General features: G+C 43.5%; 1 protein-coding gene across 2 annotated transcripts in view; it reads left to right on the top strand.

Moving 5' to 3' along the window:
* SIDT1 (SID1 transmembrane family member 1) overlaps nucleotides 1-16,329 on the top strand; it is a 38,781-nt gene that overhangs the window by 1,817 nt on the left and 20,635 nt on the right. For both annotated transcript variants that reach the window (XM_072335718.1, XM_072335710.1), the window contains exons 2-7: nucleotides 10,292-10,413; nucleotides 11,321-11,491; nucleotides 11,640-11,685; nucleotides 13,702-13,803; nucleotides 14,903-14,986; nucleotides 15,534-15,627. In XM_072335718.1, coding sequence (XP_072191819.1) covers nucleotides 10,292-10,413; nucleotides 11,321-11,491; nucleotides 11,640-11,685; nucleotides 13,702-13,803; nucleotides 14,903-14,986; nucleotides 15,534-15,627 — 619 coding nt within the window. The remainder of the gene's footprint in view (nucleotides 1-10,291; nucleotides 10,414-11,320; nucleotides 11,492-11,639; nucleotides 11,686-13,701; nucleotides 13,804-14,902; nucleotides 14,987-15,533; nucleotides 15,628-16,329) is intronic.

The following is a 16,329-nucleotide window of genomic DNA, read 5'->3' as shown; positions in this document are numbered from 1 at the left end:
TGGAAGCTGAATGGTGGAAATCCTGACTTTAATCAGGAATTATGCTCTTGTGGACAGGCTTTCTTGTGCAAGAGTTGTGAAGGCACTTAGGGTCGGGCTGTCCACTCAGTAATTGTTCCTTCTGGAGGCTGTCAAATCCTACAAAAACTCAGTGTAGTGGTCCTTCCACTGTAGTCTGTAGCCTCCAACTTTTAGCAAGTAGAGGCACTGTTAATCAGCTGCCTGTCACTTGCAAGGTCTCTGCTCTTCCTGATCCTTTCAGGCTCCTCCTGTCCCTGTGCTGGTGGCAATTCATCCAGAAGCCTCTTATACCTTGAGGCAGATACCACATGGAACATTAACCTCAGCTACAGGAAATTTAATTGAATAAAGAGCGTTGTTTCATGTATAAAGGCTGCAGTGCGTGAGTTTAATTGCTTTCCCTCTGAAGCAAAGACAGACCCGGCTTTGAAATGGGGATTTGTTTTGCTGATGCTGTAGGTTCTGCTGCTCTCCCTTGTGAGGGCAGGCCTTCAAGGCAGGGGACAACTTTGAGCCAAGGACAAGGCACGCGGTCTGTTTGTGTCCCATCAGTCTGTTCCAAATGTTCATGTGCTGTAGCTGCCAAGGCACGTCTGAAAATACAGCTGGATAGAGCAATGCTCGAACAATGGGTGAAGGAAAGGAGAAAGTAAGACCACTGCTTCTGTTTTGGTGCTTCAAGGACCTGTCACGTCTTGAGAAGTTGTGCTTGCCTGATCTCAAGGGATGTTCCTTATCCACGTGGTCCTCCTTATTCCTGGGATGTAGTTATAGTGCACTAGGGAGGGAGAAAAGTAAGTCCTGTCAGATTGTTCACTTTGTGTATGACTACTCATGAGTAATGTGCCACTCAGGGCTCCAGAGAAGGATTCCTTTGAGGCAGGCAAGTCACTTCCCTTCTGTGTGTCCTTTCCTCTGAGTGTAAAAAATGAGAATCAGAGTATTCATATGCTGACCTCGTCACCTTGATGAAACTTATGCACGTATAAATTGTCAGAACCTCCTAGGTGCTATGCAGGTATACTTTACCTTGTGACTAGAGTTAGGAGAGCTGTCAAGCTTTTTTCTGTACTTGGCAGCTATGGTTTAGGCCTTAATTCCTGAAGTGGAGCTGTACGAGTAAGTCTGTGCAGAAGAGGAGAAGCACAGCCAACTCTGCTGCAAGAGACTCCTAGCACTGGCCTGTGATGTGTCCTTCCTCGCTCTGCCCTGATGGAAAGTCTTCATTTATTATGGGGTCTTTTAATTGCTTTCCTAGTTCTCTTTTCTTCCTCCTAGCTGCACTTTGAAGATTTTGCCTCTGCACAGCTGTTCATTTAATGTTTAACTGCTAGTGTAATGATAATAATAGAACCAGCTGTTGTTCCTGCCACGATGCACCCATGCTCTAACAGGAAAGACGCTATAGTAGCGGACAGCTAATTGGGCAAGTGTGTTTATCTTAGTGTTGTTTGAACTGGAGATGTCCAAGATAGGGCTAAAAATGAAAGAGTACACTCAGGAGCATCTCAAATTCTATGCATTCAACATGTTCTTTCTTGAGAAAGATGAGGATATTGATATGCTGAAGCTACCTGTGCAGTGTGTGTGCCTAGAAAGCTGAAAAAGAGCCACAGAGGTTTCCTGTTGGATTTGCTGTTGACTAGAGAAGGATTTATGTGACAAGTGAGAGGACCTGCTTAGTTCTACAATTGCAGTAATACAAGGGCTTCCAAAAACCCAAGAAAGGCTTGGAGCAGAGTACTGAGAAAGAATTCAAAGTGAGCTGTTCCCTCTGCTGCTGTGAACTCAGACAGTTACTGCTGGATTACTTGCTGGAAATGCAAATGGTGCTCTTATTGCAAGTGTGGGTAATTCTTGTAACAGATCTTAAGTGATGTAGGGGAGCATCTTGAGGAAGAACACTGTTAGAGACAGTGTGGTTTTCTAATTGGCTAGTCATCTGAGTGCATCTTCTGGTGGATACCTGTATTTAGAAGACCAAGAATCTCTTGAGAGAACAAGTTTCCAGCTTTCCTTTTTTAGGCAAAACTGCTGCAATCTAGACAGAGCGCATGGACATTCATGCGTTGCGTCTTGGCTGTGATGAGCCCAAAAGCTGAGCAGTAGGCTGAACCTATTCTAAGGGAATGAGTGGGCGATATTTTCTTCCTACTCCTCCCTTGCCAGGAGTAGGAACAGAACCCCAGCCTTGGTTCCCATATGGCTCAGCCTCGCTGTAAGCTGCCATTGGCAGCAAGCTCAGCTTTGGCTTCTCTGCTTAACAGTTGTGCCATGTGAGGATGTGCAGCCCTGGAATGGTACTTTCTTATGTGGAGTCTGTCTCAGGGGTGCTGAGTAAAAACTTCTCAGAGAATGAGGGAGAGGGGCTGCATGTTGCTGTTAGACTTGCTAACGATCATTGCCCTTCCTTACATGCCTGCAGATGGGGAAAAGGTTGACCAACCCAAGACAAAATGGGAAGCAACACCAGCAAGAACAGAATTCTTTCAAGTAGATGCCCTAAGTTCTGTGACCTTCTGCTGGAATCCTGGTGCAGCTTCTGAGCAGGTTTAGGCTGCACGTGTAGGACTTTGGGCTGGAACCAACTACTTGAAGTATTCTCTTGTTCTCCTGCTTGTCTTCTCTGTGATGTTAGTCTTGGCTCCAGCCCAAGTTTCAACCCACAGCTCTACTGTGCATGCAGTAAAATTTTAGTTTCCTGTTTGGAGACTGTTGAACCAGGGCTATAGGGAGGGGAATAGATTGGGTTCTGTCTTTGCCCTAATGCTGAATGGAAACTCATGAGGATGCAGGTGAAAATCAAATAAATTGGGAAGACTGCAAGCTTTTCAGTGAGATCTCTAAAGGCCAACAGAGCTCCCATTTTTGCAGGGTATCCAGGTTATGAACACAGTTGCATTTTGGTTGCTGCATCTACCCTGCTCACTGCAGGACACTGGAACCTCAGATCCTCAGCTCACCATTTTTGGAGCCTAATGTTAAATTAAATGTCTTGTGAAGCACAAACAAGGCACCTAAAACTAAGAAAATCAAAGAGAGTTATAATCTGTGGTGTCTGAAACCTAGCGAGGTTTGACAGAATCCCTTTGGAACAGTTTTTGCCTGTGTAATTTATTTTCATGAAGGAAAACAAACAATCTCCGTCCCACCCCAGGACAGGGATTACTTTCCACTGTGGTCTCTCACTGTATGGAGTCATGCCAAAAGCTCTTGCTTACAGAAATCAGCAAAAGTGAACTGGGAGAAATGATGCAGTGATCTGCTGAAAATGCAAGCTTGACTGTTTTCTGCAGCAGAAAACCTGGTCTTTAAGGCTCCAGCTCTGGCAAAAATGGGACGACTCAAGTCTTTCAGTCCTTAGATGGTTTCTATTTTTTTTTCTTTGCTGGAGTTATTCTGTATTTAAAATCAAAGAGGATCGGGTTTTCTCATCTCTATCTCCCTGGTGTTTAGATTTAGGAGGGGAAGAAAAAAAAAAAGCTCTGAAAAAGTGTAACTTTATCAAAACTCCTCTGCTGGTTTGAATTCTTTCCAAGAACAGTGTAATGATTTATAACACAAACATTTGCTCTGTAAGTGAAGGCTGAAATGTCCTTAGATAACTTGTGCAGAAGTTGTTGGGTAGGAAGGTATTTCTCTTCCCATGCAGACCTCATGTGCTATTTCAGGGGATATTCAAGGAATGAAAGTGCAGTCTGTAAAAGCTGTATTGCAAGGGTGTGCCATCTGCTCAGTTGGAGAGCATGGTTTAGCATGCTTGCATAAGTGAACATTATTTCCTGCTGTGTGCTCTTATAGAAACACAGAGGATTTCAGAAACAGCCCTCTTAGCTCTATCTGTGCTGACGTTTCTGTTTGGATGTAGAAATAAGCTATTCCAGTGAGCTTTAGAACAAATGTACGGTGGTTAAATAAGAAGAGAACTTGGAGGAGATATAATTCCTATCAGTGTGACTGAGGTAGAGAATTTAGGATCAGAACAAGATGTTTGTATTGTGATGGTAATCTCCAGAGCTACCGCTGTGAGTTTGTGCTGGGGGCAAATTCAGAAAGGTTATAAATGGCCTTTGTTTAAAGGGTTGTTCTAGCTCAGAGTTCCAGCTTCTGTGGGTAGGGAAGATGCTGTTTGTTAGAGTTTGCTCCATAACCAGTGTTCAAGGAAGGATTTCTTTCCTTCTCTTAAATGCCTCCCTGAAATCTGAGGGTACTCAGAAGTAGGTAGCTATTTCTCACAGTGTGGCAACTGCTAGTTGTTGGGTTTTTTCCTGCTTGACCTAGAGCTTCCCTAGTGACATTGGTTTGAGAATATAATTTAAAGAGAGGAAAATATAAATATTAGCGTGCTTACTATTTGTCTTCCTTCCATTTATGCTCGCAGATAGTTTTGCAAACAAGTGAACTCATGAGAACGTCTGTGTCAGACCATAAATCTGCACTGAGCATATTTACACCAAGTGGAACTTCCAGATGAAAACATTCATCCTGGAACAATTACATGAATGCGACTGAAATATCCAGAGTCTCCTTTGAGCTCTGCATGTTTTTGCCTTCAGGTGTAGTAAATGCTCAGATCTTGCAAGAGAACAGGAAGGAGGTTCTGGATCTGCAGTCACACCTGTAGTTATTTTCTGTCAGGGTCTCTGCTTCCCCCTGTTGGGCTGGCTGTGGGAAGAGCAGACAAGTTGGACGCTGATTACGTGCTTCATTTACCACCTCAGTTGTCTAGCCTCCCTGGCTGAACACTACAAACTTAATTTCATGATCTGTATTAAAAACAGAGCGCTGCTTCCTTGTGCACCAGCAGAATGCAGCAGTTCAGAGCCTTCTGTACATGTATCCTGCCCTGAGACCTCCCTCTGTAACCAACAGGCTGTGTTTGCTTGCCGTCCGTGTTCCCTGCCCACTGGTTTGGCTCAGTGCCTCACCAGGCCCATGATCAGGTGCCAGTGCAACGTGGACAGAGAATTCCCAAAGGTGCTGCACGGAGCAGTTTGTGTGCGGGTGCCGTGAGGAATGTGGCAAAGCCCAGGCATGATCCAGAAGTGTTGCTTAGTGCGAGGTGGTGGGAAGGAATCCAGTGTTCTCAGAAACCCCTTTGCTTGCAGCATAAGCTGTTGCTGCAGCCTCCCGCCTGCCCATAAATTCACAGCCGTGCAGTCTTAAGCTGATGTGTAATCTCTGTGGGAAATGCAGGCTTAATAATCAATCCAAGGACTCTCTCATGTCAACAAGAGCTCAGTTTATTTTGCTTAATGTTTGCAGCCATGTTGGTCCTGCTCAGCTGTGAGAGTTTGGAACCAGCTCCTTCTGCCTGTTCCCATCTAGAGAAAGGAACTCAGATGTGTGGGGTTGTTCCTTTTCTCTTTTCTCCCTTTTATTTTTTCTCCCCCTATCTCCAAGGTGATAGAGTCAAAGCGCAAATATTTGTCTTTCCTGGTCTAACACATTTTAATATAGTGCTGAGAACTTGCTCTCTATTCAGCCAACTGCTCTGTCCACCTTGAAACGTGAGGCCAAGGAGGGAGGGGGTTGAAAAAAAAGCTGTGCATGTCCAGTCATCTGAGAAACAGAACTTCTGCTAACCTGACTGGTAAATGGGGGTGTGCATGGCAGGAGCTCAGCAATGGGAAGGGGTGCATGGAGGGAAGCCTGCAGTGCAAGTGACAGCACTGTGGCTGTTGCTGAGGTGTTAGTACAGAGTCTGGCCGTTCAAGGAAGATTTGCTGTGTGAGGTTGTTTCCCAAGATCCAGAGTGGCCTGTTCCACCTTGCACCAACTGCAGGCATCTGCAGGAGGCGTGGATTTTACCTGGGAGAGTATGAATGAAATACTGTGACAGCCTCTTTGCTTGTACACGGGGAAGGAAGAGGTAACTGGTTTTCTGTGGTACCAGGAGCTGTCTGGTCCAAGGCCAAGTCCTTCAGCAGTGGTGGTGATGCAGGACAGGTGGACTTAGAAACAGGAGGAGGACCAACTTTTTATGTGGTCTGATAGTGATAGAACAAGGGGGGATGGTTTTAGACTAAAATAGGGGAAAATGAGGTTATATATTACAAGGAAATTTTTTACTCAGAGGGTGGTGAGACACTGGAACTGTGCACAGTCCCTGGGGGTGCACAGGCTGATCCCTGGGGCAGCCTGATCTAATGGGTGGAAACTCTGCTAGGGGCAGCGTCAGGCTTTAAGGTCCCTTCCAAGCCATTCTATGATTCTATGGCAGTCTATACAAAGCTTCATCTCACCAGTGCTAAGTAAGCAGGGATGGATGCAGAAGAATCTCGCAGTCTTTTGTTCTGCTATGGGGAATTATTACTGTGAGAGGCAAAAGGTCTGCTTTCTGTCTGGATTTCTTCTTGTTTTGATGTACATGGTTAGGATCTTATTTCTTTGTTTTGAGAGAAGGATGTACGTAACAGAAGCAGTGATTCTTATTGGCTCTTGTGTGAGAACTGCTAATTCTTGAAAATAAATGATCTTTGGAGAGGTATAGGAGCAGGTTAATATTTGAACTCAGTAAATCACTTTGTTCTCCCTTCCTTCCTGCCTTTTTTCCCCACTCTTCTAAAATGCTTTTCTGGAGATAATACCCTTGAGGCAAATGCCAAATGTTGACTTTCAAAAGGAGAGATGTGATTGCTAGCACTGGCTTAGTGGTAAAGTTCTTAAATGTGTTGCATGGAAATGCATTTATCATCTGTATTCAGACAATAGAAACCAGAAGCAAAGTATGGATTAAATGTTTAAGATAAGTTAATTGGCACAAGGCCTTAAAATGCAAATGTCAGTTTACAGGTATTACACTTTTCTCCCTGTCTCTTGTGATGCTTCTGTTAGACAGTTCACCTGCCAAGCAAAGCATCTTCCTTCAAGATGCTAGTTCAGGTTCTTTAGGTTCTGTAGCACAGGCTCAGAGAGCGGCTGACAGCAAATGAGAGAAGCCATAATATTCAAGTTTGAGTTCCCAGGCTTCCTCATAATTGTACTTAAATTCTGCTGAGCTCCTTTGCTTTGGTATCCCCAAGCTCACATGTGAGTGATGAGGAATCATTAACTGGGACCTCATTATACTTGTGGGCCAAACCTGCACATCCCACCTGCTGTTTGCATAATTTTGGAGGAGTAGGTCTTATGTCAGACTTTGTGCTTCTGGTGCTGCTGCTGTATCTCTGAGACTTAGTAGTCAGAGAGCAGAGCTGTGTCCTGGGGTCAGGAACTGTGTTACATAGCATATACCGGTTTTCACATGGCTAAGAACTGAGATTAAATGTTTAGATTTTAAAGAACATTGAGTCCTGAGAATCTTGCCTCCTGGCAATCCTGATTCTCACTAGTGTAGTGCTAGCAATAATACAAGAAAATGGAAATAGGAACAAAACTGAGTAAATATTTTAGATGGTGTATGCTTGGCTTAATTACATGGAGAGAGTGAAACTGAATGATGGATCTGACTGCTGGATCTCTGCAAAGGAAACTGACCTTCTTTCTTCTCCTCAAAGTGCCAATCACCAAAGCTCTAGTATTGTCTGTGGGAGATCAACTTCACTAATTTTGTAAAATAAATAATTAAAATAAATCTTCAGATCAGTAATTCATGTAAATGTAAGCAAAATTACTTCAAGATTTGGTTGCAAAGGCTGAAACTTTGATGATTGCCAGCATTGGTGAAAGATAAAACTTGGAAAAGTCTTAGGTAGCCTGAGAAGGCAGCGCAGGCATCTGGGATGGCAGTTGCCAAAGCAGCAGGGCTGTCCTTAACAGACTGAATTAATCTTATCATTAGTTAAGTAAACGTCTTGGGTTCAGCCTTGGATTCTCTCTCTTCAGTCTAATAGGGTGTCTAGCCTGGAAGTGCCTTGAGACCTGAAAAAAAGACTGTGCTTAATACATTCACTTATAGGATAAGGAGAGAAACCTGCGTTGACAGCAAAGAGAAGACAGTATGTGACCCTGGGCATATAAGGGCAGGAACTCATGCCCAGGGACATTCCAGTTGCCCCACAATGAGGATCAGAGGCTTGAACTGCAATGTGAGCCCATTTTGAAATATTTTTACACCCGCAACTGTGGTCTTAATCAGCTTTCTTTTCCCAGGAAACTAAAATGCTTAGACTCGGTAATAGATGTTGAGGTTATCAGGAAGCTGTCAGGGTAAAAATGAGCGGACTGCTATTAAGTCACTGTACAAGAAGCTTTACTGTTGGGATTTTCCAGGAACCTCTGATTCCATCTTCTAATTAGAGAGTATGCTCTACAGAGCAGCCTTTGGCAGTTAGAAAGCTGCAAGTCAGTATTGAAAGTGCTTAGTTTGCTGAGAGGAGATGTGAGGTGAGAAGTAACAACATTCTCACCTATGTGAAAGGAGTACTTCCTGTTTTTAATACTACTTGGCATTAGCATATATTTCAAACAGCTATTTAGTTCTTAAATAGAGAATTTAGAAGTAGAGATTCAACTGTTAAAGTTTTCCAGTTATACCATTGAATTAAACCTGTAGCATGAGCATAACCTATGTTGTTAATAAAGTCAGTGTGAAAGACCATTTCCTAACGTCTGTCTTGTTTGTGGATGGTTGAGGATGCATAACAGCGTAGTACCATTTTCTGGGTGTTTGATGCGAGTTCCCAGTTATCCTTATATCTACTGACTTAATTCCTCAGAGTGAGCAGGGTAGAAACCAGGGAAGCTGCAGTATGATCTCCCAGTTCTGCCCACTGGCAGCAGCCCATTTTGTTGGCCCTTCAGGTGTTGTTACCTGCGAGTCTTGCTTTGTGGTAGTTTTTCTTCACTTGATTTTAGCACTCTTGTGTGAAATTCACTTTACTTGGAAATAAAATTGCGTCTGTAATTCTTGTGGACAGAAGGAAAAGCTGAAAGGTGTAGCAAAAGAGTATTGCAAAGATTTAGAAAACTGTAAGGCAAAGGCAAGAGTCCACCATCCTTCAATCTCAGAAGCTTTTTAATTAGGAGATTATGATGATATTTTAGGGTTGTTTTTTTTTTTTAAGAATTGGTTGCTATAGATGCTGAAATATGGTGATGATGGCAGGAAAACTGATAATGATTATGGCTTTCAAGAAGGAAGTGTTTTGTTCCAGTAAACAAAACTCCCACACGATCTTAGAATCACCAAACAGGAATAAATAGGAAAATTTCTTCCTTTGCACTTGAGTTTGTATGCAAAACCCTTATGCTGAACCTTATTTCTAGCATCCTTAGTGTAAGCATAGCTGCCTTTCTCGTGCTCAGCCAGCTCCATTTATTTCAGAAGGTTGCATTTCCCTACGCATGGAGAATAGAAAGTTATCTTATGAATCCTTCACTTGACAAGTTAAAACATTGTCACTAGACAAGTTGTGGTGCCTTTAAAACGTGTGGGTATTATCTACGTGATACGCTTTTTACCAATTGATAATTTCTAATCAAGATGTACTTTGTCTTCTGATGAACTACGCAAGTTCGTACCTTGTTTTCTTGACCAACACGTGCAGCACTGGAGAGGGAGCTGAACAAGATGTTCCTTTGAAATAAAAATGGAGCCATGACTATGCAGACTGCTTGCTTTTTAAAGGCAAATAGTAAAGTGAAGACTGCCTTTCCACTGCTGTCCCATATCTACAGCCATGTGGTGGTTAAACAGTGGAAGGCAATAAGTCAGTTGCTGGTGCAGTAGGTGATGCCAGAAATCTTGCTCAGAAGCCCAGGCAGCTTTTATTGGCTTGCTGAGGACACTTACTCCTATTTTATTAAGTGATGTAAATGTGGGTAATGTGTCACCTTAGTGTCGTTTACATTAATGTGAGGTGATATCTGCTAGCCTTCTTTTTCATCACTGATTTTTAATTCATTCTTAAGTCATCTTTGTAATTTCTCCAGTACTGTTGATGGGGTTGGGAATGTAAGAGTTCATGCAAGGAAACTCTAGTTGTAGCCTTGGGTATTTGTTTAATTTTATAACAGAAGTTATTTTGTTTTATCCTAATCAGGTAAGTAGACTTCTTCTCCTCTTATTTGCTGCATTTGTCCACTGTGTCTCATCTGTAAGTCAGCTCTGGGTTGGGGCAGGGCCCTCATTAGAGCAGCAGCAATGAGGTGCTTCTTAAGTGACTTCTGGAACTGAGTAACTGGGCCGTTGGCAAACTGCTTATTCCCCTGTGGATGTTGCCAGCATCTAGGTCACCCTGAGAAAGGGGTGGACTCTTCTCACCTAGGTTTGGAACTGTCTTTTTTTGCATCTGCTAATACCTACCTGTACTCTTTCTTTCCACAGGTAGATGCAGTGCGTGTCTATGTGAACAGCAGTTCGGAGAATCTCCAGTATCCTGTCCTGTTTGTAGTACGTCAGCAGAAGGGAGTATTGTCATGGCAGGTCCCGCTAATTTTTCGAGGCCTGTGAGTACTAGGATCTGTGCCTTGTGATGCGTTGATCTACCATTTATATCCACCATTGACCTCCTTTTGGTGCTAGCTCTTGTTGCATGTGTGGGTAGCTTGGTCGCAAACCATGCTTGATCACTGTCAGTTGAACATAGAAATTTGGTGTGTAACCTCAAATTTGGCAGTCTGCTTGGTTTTTCAGCTATGTGTAGAGTACCAGGAGCATGTCTGCTGTGGATCTGCCTATGCCACTGATCAGAAGAGTTTACAAATGCCATTGTTTTCATTTCCATAGTTGCTTATGATAGGTGCAGGTTGTTCTTATCCTTTAGTTTGGACCAGGACTTGAAAAAGTCTCTCAGAGCCCCCTGCTGGGTTGCTGTTCATTTGGGGAATATGATCTCTTTGTTTGTCATGATAGTCACAGTTGAGTCTGAGGATGGTGGTTTGTTTTGGGGTGTTTTCTTTGTTTTTGTGATCCTTTTGTGTTGCCTCAGCAACCTCAGTGATAGTGAGGCTGCAACTACTGAGACTCTGAGCTTCACCCTGTAACTGAAATACAGGCAGTAGGTAGCAGGATGTCTGCAGTGTCTTGTCTGATATAGGGAATGGTTACAGCAACATCTCTCTTGGACTGTTCTTTATGAACCTAACAAGTGGCAGAAATGCTAAACCAGCAGATGGCACAGGCAGTCTTGAGGAAAGTGAGGCACTGAGAATGGCCAGTCCTATATGCAGACCACAAAAGGCAGTAGAGGTGGAGTTTGAACCCTGAATAAAAGATAGAATAAGCTGAAAGGACAAGACCCATATTTAATTTATGCAAGCAGGGAAAAATCATATCATTTGTAGTACTGTAAAGTCATGTTTTAACTGCTGATTCTCCCTTTCCATCCTTCTCTCCTTCTCCTGGCTGTTACAGCTATCAGAGGACCTATAATTACCAAGAAGTGAGTCGGACTCTCTGTCCGTCTGAGCCAGCACCTGAGACAGAACCATCTGAGCAGATCATATTTGTGGATGTCGCTTCTATGGCACCATTTAACATTGCATATGAGCTGCTAGTGACCAGGCTGGAGAGCTTCCAACTCGAGTAAGATGGGATGTGTGAATGCAAATGTAATTGCTTCATGTATCTGTCATACAGGGATTTGGTCCCTCTACCTAACCTTTCCTTCCTTAATCTAAGGGTACTTTGTGTATATTCCAGCTCTGAAAGTATGCTGACATTTCTTTTTTAGGACCAACAGGCCCTTTAACTTCACTGCCAGCCCTTCCCAACCTCAGGTAAGGAGTATTGCTTAGTGTTTCCACATCTAAATGATTCACATCATCCTTTGTTAGAGATGATGAAAGCTTTATCAGACTAGGTTTTTTCCTTCCTAGAATGCAGGGGAGTTTCCTTCCTATTGAGCTTCTTCTGCGAACATGGTGAAAAGGTGGCAATGTGTTTGGATCCTCTTGCAAAGCCATTAAGTGAACTAAAAACTATGACCAGAGCAAATGAATGGTATCTGTATTTCAGGAAATTCCAGAGACCATAAGGGTACTGTGCTTTCTTGGGAAGTGAGATAGTGTGCACTCGTGTTTAGTTCTAGTCAGTACTGGTTCAGTTGCTCTGGCAGGACCTGTCAAGAAGCAGTCCTTCATCAGAAAAAAATAAATGAGCCGTAAAGGTACAGTGGAGCTCAAAGTGCTATTTCTTATTCACAGTAGAGAGTCAGGGTGTTGAGATGGTAAATGAAACAGCTGATAAATCTGGTTATTAGCTCAATAGAGAGAGCTCACATTTACAGCACATCCAGCTGAGCAATCTTGTTTGGTGTTCTGCAGAAGCTCCATGTTCTCCCTTGAATGAAAATGCTCTTGACAGTAGCTATAGTTATACAGGAGGTTGTGGAGATGAGAGAGTGTGTAATTTACCCAGACTATCTGGTACTCCATTTTTGCTGTTGCAATCACTGTTAGTAATGCTAATGTTAGTATTTTTTAAGTCTCCTATTATCAGGCATCCCAGTTAATCTGTTCTCAAACGTCTTATGTTGTGTGGCATATGAATACAGCATTTTATACTATAGAGACGTAAAGAGTACTGGTTCTTCTAAAAAATATCTTCTAATTAGGATTTTGTAACTTAAATGCTGAGTATTGAGGATCTAAACTGGGATTTAACATTGTGACTTGAGTCTGTTATTTGTCATGCTTAATAATATGAGATTGGTGACTTTTAATTAAAGGCTAGAGTACGTGATAAGTGATTCTTAATTGACATAATGCTGTTATTTGTTGTAAATTAAAGTATTAAGCAATCTGCAATGAAAGGCCATTCAAAATCTAGATAAATGTTGGAATATCCCTAAAACTGGAAAAAAGCAAGCTTAACAACAAAAGGAGTTGTCACTTGGAACCCAATGTGTGCCTAAGGGTGAGAAATTATGTAAGTTTGTGAAGGTCTGGAGTGTTTTCTGGATGCGTTTATACTGCTCATCCATGCAGGCGAGAGCTGTAGGTCTCAGTACCCCCTATGGAAATTCTGTACCCTGGTACAAATTCTGTACCCATGGTTTAAGAAGACAGAGGGGTCCTCATGACTCCAGTGTGTAAAGCTTTCTAACAGTAGTACACTCCAATCATCAGGGAGCTCAGACTGCCAGAACAGTCGCTTTGAAAAGATAAACTGTTGTCTCCTCAAAGAATCGTGTTTTGTTTTGTGAGGACTTGTGATCTCAGTGCCAGTGCTCCTTTAGCTGTGCTTGGAGTAGGGTGGTGGGAATAAATACTTTAGTAAGAAACGGACAAACTTGGGGAAGCCTGAATAATTTCTGACTTATAGCTATCCTTGCAGTCTAGGGTCCTACTTCCTGGGAAGGGAGCGGGGAAATTCTGCTTTATATAATTTAGTTTTTTACTACATAAGGGGTCTTTGCCAAGTGGCAATGTCTCTGTTACATGGCAGGAGCCACCTGACCATAGTAGCTCCCTTCCCTGTAGGCTGTGCCTGCCTTGGCTGCAGAAGTGGCAGGTCTTGCAGCTGCAGGTGACCATAAGGATGGTCGCTTCCACATGGAAGTGGTTGGTGACAGTTATCTGCCTTGCATCCCCCGTGAGATACCCTATCAGCCCCTTACGATATCCACGCCTGTAGTGTAAGGTGCTAATATTTGAAATCTGAATTTTTGTTCAAGCCTGCTACATCCAACCCAAATCTGAGATGTGGCCACGAAGGTGCCTTAGGGAGGCCTTGAAGCTGCCGCCAGGGGTGATTTCTGGACTATAACTCTCAGTACTCTGTTTCCTCCTCAGTATTTTCTGTACAAGTTTCCTCAAGATGTTGATTCAGTCATCATTAAAGTGGTGTCTGATGCAGTCTACCCATGTTCAGTTGTCTCCGTCCAGGATATTGTGGTAAGTCTGAGGATGGGGAGGGCAAAAAGCTGTCTGCTGAGCTCTGTTTCCCTCACTGAGAAGCTCTGTACACCAACAGAGAGGAAAAGCCCCGTGGAAGGCTTTGCCCCTTCTGTGGTGATCACAGTTTCTGCAGGAGGAGAGGAAATCCTGTGGGAAGGAGACAAGGACAGATACTGAGTTGTAGCAGCTCAGCCTGAAATTTTTATTGTGAATAAGTGAATAAGCTGTTCCTCTGCAGCCTGTCTGGTGGACATTTATTATCATACTCCTTTCATGAGGTTTAACAGCCTGCTACCTCATGACACACATCTGTTTCTCCGTGGGGTGACGCTGGTTGTGATGCTGGCAGCAGAGGAGGAGGAGGACAGTGCTGTTCCCTTGCTTCCCTGCTCAAGACAGCATGGAGAACTAATTTCTAGCCATGAGGTCTCTCCTCCTTTCCATTTCAGTCTTCTCCTTCTCTCTCACAATCATGCTTTCTCTTTCCTGGGAGGGAAGTAACAGATGTACACTGGCTGGGAGATTGGCAGTACTCAGCTGAGAAGTAGCCCCCTCACTTTTCCTCACTTCCCGTCTCCCTGAATGGTGAAGAGAAGAGCAAAACAGTGAGAAGTGCAAAGTGCCCTGGCTACCAGCTTTGTTGTCCCAGCATTTGCCTTTAAGACCCATGGTTAGGAGGTAAATGAGTAACATCAACTCCTGCTCTATTTTTCTGTACTTTAGTGGTAGAAGGGCAGAAGAGGAGACAGTAGCAGGTAACTTTCTTTGGCTGGCTGGTACAGAACTAAGAACTATCGTGGGCGAGAGTAAAGTGAGAACAAGCACTCTGCATATGGTGCAGACCACGGAGCATGCAACACACATAAGTGTACAGCTGAGTTAATGAATTGCTCTGTGAGAATGACAGAGTGGTCAGGATTAAATTGCAGCCCTCCTGTAAGGTTGATAAGGTAAGAGAGTGCAAGCAAATGATGTCTTCAGAGCAGCTTTTCTAATTCCTGAATGAGTCCTGGCTGTCTTGTTCTCTTTGTCACCTCATATCCACCTGTGTGCCTATCTTGACACTTAGCCTGACCCTTAGTTGTGTCTTTTTCAGTGCCCAGTGTATGACCTGGACCATAATGTAGAGTTCAATGGTGTTTACCAGTCTATGACAAAGCAGGCAGCCATAACAGTGCAGGTAAGGCTGAATTATTTTCTTTTTGTCCTAGTGTTGCTTTTTAGTGTCTTGTCCTGTGAGTTTCTAGTTCTCTCTCTTATTTATTTATTTGTTTGTTTGTTTATTAAGCAGGGATTTTACCTAGATTACAAAACTTTGCGTATGTTTGGTTAGGTAGATGTCTTGGGTGTTGGGGCTGTTGGTCAGCATGGCTGCAGCCTCCATGACCAGGGATCTTCTGTTGGAACTTCGGCTTTTCCAGTTATCAGTGATGATATGGCCGTTTCATAAGCAAAGCTTCAGTAGATGGTTTGCACTAATTAATAGAAATGCATTAACATTGTTTTGCTTATATTGGGGCACAGCATGTACTGAATACTGGTGAACTCAGCTTGTCATTAAGGATGAGGTGAGCATCCCTAGAAACCAGTCTCTGTCCAGAACAGGCAGGTCTCTAGAGCTGCTGTATGTGTAGCAATTAGCAACTCTTACTGTTTGGAGCACCACCTCTGCATTGTACACAGGGTGAGGCTTCTTCATTTCTCATGGATTTGTCTTCTCTGTGCAGAGAAAAGACTTCCCAGGTGAGCAGTTCTTTGTTGTGTTTGTCATCAAGCCAGAGGATTATGCCTGTGGGGGTTCTGTGCCTTCTTCTATCCATGGTAAGTTGTGTTAGGAGACAGATTTTGTTATCTGCCTGGGTAGTGGAGCAGCAGGAAACCTTTGGAGCCTTAATGTGGGAGGGCACAGGTTGGCCAGGTACCTCCATCTTATCCAGAAAACTGTGAGGAAGGATGAAATAAAAACGTGCTGACAGGCAGGTTATCAAGTTTTTATTGTGCAGGAAATGTCTGTATAGTACAGCACTTGGCTTGCTGGGATTATACATTTGTGTGAGGGATCACTGTATGGGAATTGTTGAGTCACAGCCTGAAGCACTGATTGATCACCTGGGGAAAGGACTGGGTCAGCCCTGGGAGTACAGGTGAAGGCAATGCAACTGTGTGTCCAGGAGTGGAGCCTGGCTGCACCTCTTAGACCCCATTTAAGAGCTGACTGCCACTGTGGAAGGGCCTCTGGTTGGAGCTCCCTCCCTTGTGGAGTCTTTTCTGTGAGCCTAGATCTTTGGAGACAGGTGAGCACTTCTACTTTTCTTGTAAAGTACCATCCTTTCTGCACTTGTCCACTTGCTATTACATTCCTATATTGCCCTTCCGCTGTGTTAATCTGTCCATATGCTACAGTCGCTGATACACTGGAAGGTATGGGAGACACCTAGGCTGTGCTGGTTGTAGCTTTTTCCTTATTCTTTTCCTTCCTTCCCCCTGCTCACCTTTTTCTGTGTTCTGCCTGTGTGGAGGCCC

This window comes from Excalfactoria chinensis, chromosome 1 (assembly GCF_039878825.1).
Source record: "Excalfactoria chinensis isolate bCotChi1 chromosome 1, bCotChi1.hap2, whole genome shotgun sequence".
NCBI lineage: Eukaryota > Metazoa > Chordata > Aves > Galliformes > Phasianidae > Excalfactoria > Excalfactoria chinensis.
The sequence above is the reverse complement of the archived record's forward strand: the minus strand, read 5'-3'. Positions and strand labels throughout refer to the sequence as shown.